An 8,734-nucleotide genomic window follows, 5' to 3' on the forward strand; every position below is an offset into this window, starting at 1 on the left:
CATTTTACTCCACTCCTCTGTCAATCTTTAAGGTTTCTTGGCTGTCGCTCAGCAAATTGGAGGTTTAGCCTCCTTCACAGATGTTCTATAGGACTAGGGTCTAGAGACTGGCTAGGACATTTAATGTGCTTCTCCTTAAGCCACTCTTTGGTTGTCTTGGAAATATGTTTTGGGTCTTTGTCATGTTAAAGGCACATGCACGACCCATCTTCAGTGATCTAGTTAAGGGGAGAAGGTTCTCGTCCAAGATTTTACGGTACACTGGCCCGTCCCTATACCATAAAAATGATAGACCCTTCATTTCTTTGTAAGCAGGCAAACTTACAAAATCAGCAGGGGATCAAATAATTATTTCCCTCACTGTACACACACAGGTGCGTTCACTATGCATTCAACTCATTGCATTATGGGTACTTGGCATAAAAAATCTTGGGGAGCTGACATGTCCTTAGGTGTAATGTGCTGCAAGCTGAAACTTTTATAATGCATTTTCGCAATTCTTTTCATAATTATAATGCACGCAGCTTTTATGAGTGCATATTAATTGAGCAACTATGAAATCTTTCTTTTAATCATGTATTGCACCAAAGCGCATTTAAATGAACTAAATGCTGATATAGCACTAACAAGCATTCATTAAAAAAGTTAAAACAATGACAAATTAGAAGACATTCTCCCTTTAAGACACCACAGACCCTGTCTGCACCCTTCTTCCTGCTTGCTACAGAAAACGACATTCTCAAAATATACACACACACACAAATACACAAACTTCACAATATGGTAATTTTATGATACACACTATTCCCCAAATGTCCTCCCTTTAGGCTAAGTAAGCATGACGATGGTGTTTCTCTCCACTACTGCACAGTGACAGTGATAGTAATACCCGCTGACATCTCTTGCTCCCTGCCTCTGTCTCTCCCTCTCCTCCTCTCACCTCACCCCTTCTTCCCCAGAGGGGCTCCCCTGCCAATTCAGAAGCTGAACACTGTTGATTCTTTCCCTGCCATCCCTTCATAATGTGCTTTCCTTCTTTCTGCCCATTCAGTATGGGCATAATGTCTTTTCCTTCTCGGGAGAATTGGAAAGAAGGGAGGATGAATTACAGAACGAAACATGAGTTGAATCTGTACAGGTCTGGGTGATGTTGCTTTAAAAACCGTAACTTGATATTTTCCAGCATTTTGACAATGTATTTCTTAATATTGATGCATTTGATGTGTTTAAATAATGCTTCCTTTCAATCTTAAGAATGATCAAAACGTACATTTCTAAATCTAACGTCTAGTGTTATTGCTGCTGACACTATCTTTTAATGCTCTCATGCTTGTGAGTCACGGGTCAAGACGCGGACACAAAACTGATTTGTTGGTACAGCCTTTAGAGAGGGAAAAACACATTTAAAATTGCAGTTTTGAGCTATCGTAATATAAAGTTGCAATATTCACGACGTTGCTTATTTTATTTTGCTGGCAATATCGTAATATGTAAATATTTAGTTCCCATAATGCCTTTCAATAAATGTTTAAAGGGGTGATACAGGACTCAGAGAAGCAAATGGCTATACTTTCAAAGCTGCAAGATAAACTGAGGTGAAAATCAGTCACTGCAGATAAGAATACAAAGTGGCCTGACAGGAAGATAAAAGACAGAACCACAAATCAACACACACCCACTAGACAGACACACACACACACACACGCACAGCTTTGGTTGACTATCCCCGTGGGGACAGTCCATAGGCGTAATGTTTTTATACTGTACAAACTGTATATTCTATCCCCTATCCCTAACCCTATCCCTAAACCTAAAGATCATAGAACACTTTTTGCATTTAAAAAAAATATTGTTCTGTACAATTTATTAGCTTTTTTGCCCATGGGGACCTCAATTTTGGTCCCCACGGTGACACGAGTCCCCATGTGTTGGTGTGCATTCAGGTTTAGGTCCCCACCGGGATATAAAAACATGTCCACACCACACACATACACACACACACGCACGCACACGCACACACACACACACACACACACACACAATGTGTATGCCAACAACAAACCGTAAGACACCATGTGCACATACAGTCTTAAAAATAAAGGTACAAAAAAACCTTTTGTGAAGCTGGGAACCTATAGGGAAGCCTACAGTCCTAAAAAAGCTTTATTTTTAAGTTTATGGTATTTTCTAAACCATATTAATGCAAGGTAATGTCCCATAAAACATATGGGACAAGCTACAAGTTTGTTCATAAACAACACAAATACATTTACACAGAGATGCTGTGGGAAGGTCAAAGATCACATGCTTGAGTTCATTTCAATAGCAGTTCCTGACTGGTTTACAGATACAAATGTTGTTGGAACAATAGGAGTTAATGAAGCAGTGATATGATTTGGTAATGAGTAACTAGGTAGGGAGGCTAATTCGAAATTAGACAAGTAGTTGGTATATGATTAACCTTTAACTGCTTGGCGATTAACAGACTATTTCACAGAAGTGCAATATTATGAACCCTTTCAGTTTTTTTGTCATATTAAAGAGATAGTTAAAATTCTGTAATGAATTACTCACTCTCTAGTTGTTCCAAACCAGTATAAATGTCTTTGTTTGGTTGAACACAGAGAAAGATATTTGGACGAATGCTTGTAACCAAACAGTTCTTGGAGCCCATTGACTACTATAGGAAAAATCAGAATGGTAGTCAAAAGTGAACCCGGAACTGTTTGCTGTACATACTTCAAAATATATCCAAATATCTTTCTGTGTTGTCATTAAAACAAATACATTTATACAGATCAGATATACACATATTTATAAAGAATAATGCTGATTACAACAACAAATCATACAACGATACAGATAAATATGCTTCCACTTCGACACTAGGACAATGAAGGAAAAAACAGGAAAGGGCAATGAGTAACTGATACTAATGAAACCTGGGAAGGAAGGTAAGCGAGAGTGTGGAATTCCACAGACATCACAAGAGATCACAGACAGGCACAAGTCTATATAAGGCCAAAATGAAATGCATATAAGGCATTGCCTTATAATAGGCAACAACACAGATAATACATGCCCATTAGCAGCAAAAGGAGGACACCAATCAAGATCAGAGAGAGAGAGAGAGAGAGAGAGAGAGAGAGATCCTGTAACTGGAAAGGAAGCTAAGTGTGTGCACATCGATATACAGTATTTGTGTGCTTGTGCGTTTCCCTAGAGAAAGCAGCTGATTCTTTAAACACAATTGTGCATGTGTAATATTGAAAGCCAAAACAATAAGATTTCCGGTCTGCATTTGATCCCTCGTAACAGGCTGTGCTAGAAATGCAATATCTCCCAGCCAGGCTAATATGATTTCACAAACCCAGTAAAACCCCAATATCCCTCAATAATTCGGTTTTACCATTGAAGTGTTGACACCTAGTACTGAGTTGGAGGTGTTTTCAGGAGGGCACCCTGAGGTTAGGTTCAGCAAAAAACAAATAGAAAACATTATTTTCAACTAAAAATCTTTAACCGTGGTCACATGCACCGTGCCTCTTCAAATACTCCCTGGTGTGAACAAACCCCTTAAAATACAGCTACACAAACTTGACCTGAAAATATGCGTGCAATATAACTACCACATGTTGTGCCTTTAGGAGTTCATATAAATACAAACATGACGTACACATTTTTATTTTCAATAATACATTTTCAAACAAATTTCTGCTTTTGGTCAGACAAACCCGTAACTGGTAAGAAAGCCCCGCCCTAAATCCACAAAACTGACCTAATGTTGCTGTGTTGGCATATAGCTTTCATAGTGCCTCAAAAATAAACCGTGCATATCAAACTGAGCTAAGCAAGTATTTTAACATGAAAAAATGACACACTTCATCTTTAAAACTTTTGTTTTCACCCAGCAGTCACTTTCAGGCCATTGGTTAGTATGGAGACCAGCACCGAACTCTGTCTCAAATAATGCAACAATTCATGCATGCGCACGCACACATAACCACACAAGCAGCCATGCAAAGGACAGGAAACTGGCGAGTGATATTGATGTGGTCACGCTGAGGGAAGAGCTATTGGCCAATGTGTAGGTATGAGATAATGGAGTGTTCATGCTGATAACATCTGTACAGGGGATATTAGCAAAATCCAGGCAAGGTGAAAATATAGAAAGTCTCTTTTCGCCGTGTGCAGCAGCGCAGTTGGAAAGCCGCGCCTGTGCAATCGCACAGACAAATCTGAACCTCACAATCACTAAATTACAATATTAAACAGGTGACAGAATACGACTTTCTCTAAGGTAGATTGAAAGGTTATCCCTGCCAGGTACGGCCGAATTCCAGCGCTCAAGACCCAGTTTAGAAGATTACATCCGTTTTATGCTCAATCCATCAGTTTTGCCCATCAACTGTGGGAGTTGATTGGGTCTCGGCGATTTTGGAAGCAGCCATGTGACAGTCTGTCAGTAAAGTCCCTCTGTGAGCCTCCAAAATCTCTTCGTGCCCAGTGCGCCAGGTGGCCTTTACAGTATACGCTGATAGGAGACTCACTGAGCAAAGGAGCGACTCCGGAGAGATGCCGACTTATGAATTGAGCAATTTCATTTTGGTGCTTTTTAAATCTCATACGTAAAGACAAGAAGAATATGGTGACACACAAATGTAAACATGCTATCAAAAGAACCTCCACGTGTACTATTTAAAGGAACAGTTCACCCCAAAATAAAAATTCTGTCGTCATTTACTCACCCTTAAGTTGTTCCAAATCTGTATAAATTTATGTATAAAAATATTTGGAAGAATGCTTATAACCAAACAGTTCTTGGCCTCCATTGACTACCATTGTGGGAAAATTTGCTTTATAAATTTTTGTTGTTCTGTTGAACACAAAAGAAGATATTTTGAAGAATGAAAGACAGCAAACAGTTCTGGGGCACTTTTGACTACCATTGTCATTTTTTCCAAATATCTTTCTCTGTGTTCATCAGAACAAAAGAAATGTATAGAGATTGGAAACAACTCAAGGATGAGTGAATGATGACAGAATTTTTGTTTTTGGGTGAACTGTCCCTTTAAGAAGAGAGCCAATAGAAAGTCAAACCACGATCTCGCTGTAGGTGTTTTAATAAAACGTCTCTGGGAACATGTTGGATCATTTCCAAGAAGGAAAAAAATGCGATAAAGGCATAGCTGGGAACTGGTGAGTACAAGGTTGAGGAATATTTCCTGTTTTCGCAACACTTTTCCTTTATGTAACTACTTCTTAGGTCATCGACATTATCTGGAAACGTCTGTTCATGACAATGCACTGCAGATTTATAAACGTTACAGGCAGACTATGCGAGGGGCAGACGAAAACAAAGTAAATATAGTTCCATTTATATGGATAATTATACATGATGATGCATTAAGCCATACAGTCAACCACATAATAACCGGCGTGCGAGACAGAGAGCAGCAGGGAGTTAGCTTCTTACGTCCTTCAAAACACAAGCCAGAAAGTGATTATTTCGGAGTAGGTTTGTTGATTACAATTCACAGGTTCTCGAAGATAACGAAGTAGTGGGGAGATTATTTGAGAATTATGGAAGTCCTCACGAAGAATAAGACGTGTTTACGGGTCCAATCACTGCAGCCCTGACTGAGAAAAATTACAGTTGATCTTCAAGCCTTTATTATTTAAATCTGCATGCGTATGGGTGCGTCTGCCCCACTCACCCCCCTCATGCTTTGGTCCGTTCCCGCCCATGAAACAAGGATAAAACACAACATTGTATTTGGGGTGCGTTTATGGGGTGGGGGTGTGATGTGCTGTAAGCATGATCTATCACAATCGCGTATATTATTATAAATTGTATTCATTTGATTTGATCTCCGCATGAGCAATAAAAAAACTCTGTTCTTCTGAAACGCGTAGAGGTAAAAGGGAGGTGTTGAGAAAGAAGCTTGTGGTATTTCCACAGTATCAGAAATGTGTGCGAACTTGTTAAGCGAGTCACACAAAGAGAACCACACATATACAAAGATATAAAAGTTTAAAATCACAGATATGTTTAACGCACTGCCTTTTAAACATGTTATGTCAGTCAGGTCAATCTGAAAGCTCTCCTGTATGTCCACACAGCTATTGCATCAGGTTTGAAACATATTGGAGTGTGAGAAACATAAAGGGGCGAGCCGAGAAAGCAAGCGCGGCAGATAAGAGGAACATGTTATGTACTTGATCCACCTGGCAGACCATCAGAAACGTCAACTGATAAATGAAAAGTGTAGCTGCTCACAGTTCAGTTGCAACTGAAAAGGCAGGAGGGTAGATTAAAGAGTAAATATGACATATCACATTCACACACAAGACACTTTGGGAGATACACCTGCATTATTCTGAGAGCTTTCCCCCTACGCTTTACAAAGAACTGATGCAATAAACCACGGGTAGCTAAACATGACAACCCCGCAGCGTTCATGTGTCCAGGGCTGCGCCTCATTAATCTGGTTATATTGCGCTACTTTGTGTAAATCGATGTTTGTGTAATATGCTGATTGTTTGCAGGGTTGCACTGCAGGACTCCGAGCGAGTTTGTGTTTGGAAAAGATGACGTCCAGTGTGCAGACGTCTTTACCTGCATGGGTGCTGCATCAGCGTAAATCGATATTAATACACCATGAAGACCAAACACGATGCAACTTTGACTTTAAGTGTTGCTTTTATGCATGTGCGCCAAAGCTAATATACACATATTTAATCAATAAAGCAAGCAAACCATAAAACATACAATATACAGAAAATCTTTAAAAACCCCACTAGCTTTCTCAGGAGAAATGAATGAACTATGAAAAAAACTAGTTTTCAGCATTCTTAACAATTTGTTTATGCACAAGATAAATGAATACACTTAAAGAAAAAGACATGCAGATTTGGAACAACCCGAGGGTGAGTAAATGATGGCAGAATTTTTATTTTTGATTGAACTGTCCCTAAAAAAGCAAGCTTCTAAAACAGAAGACCACAAAGGGTAGCATACTTGCCAGTACGGGTTGTACCGGGAGGGGCAGAGCACAGCTGGCTCAGAAGGCTCTCTAAAACTCAGACAGCCAATCCAGACTGAAACAACACCTGGAGTGGCAGGTGAGCGAACCATCAGTCTAACAAATGACGGCAATTAAAACTATTATACAGCAAGTCAGAGGAGAGCTCTGTTGCACTACAGGAAGACAGTTGATAGGCACACACCATTAACAGTGATTTATTCCTCGACTGACATTAACTGATCAAACCTGGAGAACCTGTTCGCCAGACTGTATGGATCAGGGGGCCACAGAATTTGTACAAAATGTACTTAATTCCCCCTAGGTCAGATACAAGCCCTTAATTGAGCACTTGCCAATTAATTAAATTGTAACCAGATTACAGACTGGTTGTTTGTTTGTGTTTGCTCTGCTGAGATCAAGCTATTTGTATAAACAATGTGGTAGGCTAGATTTCACTGTATAACTGAAGGGAAAAACACATTAAAGTTTAAGTGTGCAGTAAAAAACAAAAGTTATGGAAGCCTATGTTACCATACATACATGTTCACCCGTGAATACACGTAGCTCAGTTTGTGGTGCATTGCTCGAGCCCTTGTGAACCCAAACACTGATTCAAAAACAACCTATAGCTTGAATGCATTGTAAATCACTTTGGATAAAAAACACGTCTGACAAAAAAACATCAATATGTATTCATATAATAAGTACAGGTGTGTTTTAAGACAAGAAGAGGCAGAATTGTAAGAGCACTTTTGGTCTTAGTCACACACATTTAACATGTCAGCACTGGGCTGAGCTCCTGCCATGCCCACTGAAGCGCTGAATTACGCACAAGAACGCAACAGCGTTGTGTTGGGCGTAATGAGGTCAATTGGAAACACGACTGTCTGTCATCTTGATCTTACCTCGTATTCGTAGAGTTCCAGTATATAACGTGTCTAGTTGCTGTAGTTGATAAAAGTTGCATAAACAGCGCTAGAAGTCTCATCATAGCGCACACTCCAGAGCATCTCGGCATGTTCATGATTGAAGTGGACCAAGCCCTTACGGGCCGCCCTCACAGTTTAAAAAGCAGAGTAAAATACAGCAGCAAAACTTTCATGGACTTGTGGGGAAAGCGTTAGGGACTTTCACCGTTTTTTAATAAAGAACAGAAACATGTTCTAGTTGCTAAATGCAACAAGTTATACGATGTTGCATGTTACAGTTTATGTAAAGTTACATCGCATACGTTGAAGTAATAGAAAAGTTCTTAATCGAGTCGTGTTAAATTCTTGCGATTCCTTGAATTCCAGAGACGTGCAGACTGAGGCGACGTTTAGTATTTCCTTGTGAAGCAAAGTATTCCACTTTACGCTCCTCCAGAGAAAAACGTCTTCTTCTTGAAATATAAATCCAACATTGATTCATGAGATCCGACTATGACAATCCCCCAGTCATTTTTAACAATGGGAATGAAAGACTTTGTTTGTGGTCGCAGGACGCTCTCAATCACGTCCGTTGAAAGTTGACATGATTAGGAGTGACTTGAGCGCGCTGCTGGGTAGGGCGCAGAACGCAAGGGCGTGGCTGATGAAACTTTAAACCAATCAGTGAACACCAGGGGCTGAAACCACATTCCATAGTTTCAAAAGGTGTGCTGGCCGGTGCCCTCACTGCCCTGACAGGCACGTTGGTTGAATATGCGAGTCTATATAGTGAACGTT

General features: G+C 40.0%; 1 protein-coding gene across 1 annotated transcript in view; it reads right to left on the minus strand.

Annotated features, from left to right (window-relative positions):
• si:dkey-246i14.3 (ephrin A4) overlaps positions 1–8,534 on the minus strand; it is a 38,799-nt gene extending 30,265 nt beyond the window's left edge. Inside the window, exon 1 of the mRNA XM_057340533.1 lies at positions 7,934–8,534. Within this exon, the coding sequence (XP_057196516.1) occupies positions 7,934–8,052 (119 nt within the window). The 5' untranslated portion in view covers positions 8,053–8,534. The remainder of the gene's footprint in view (positions 1–7,933) is intronic.
• Positions 8,535–8,734: the final 200 nt, after the last annotated feature.

Source organism: Triplophysa rosa, linkage group LG8, assembly GCF_024868665.1.
Source record: "Triplophysa rosa linkage group LG8, Trosa_1v2, whole genome shotgun sequence".
Lineage (NCBI taxonomy): Eukaryota > Metazoa > Chordata > Actinopteri > Cypriniformes > Nemacheilidae > Triplophysa > Triplophysa rosa.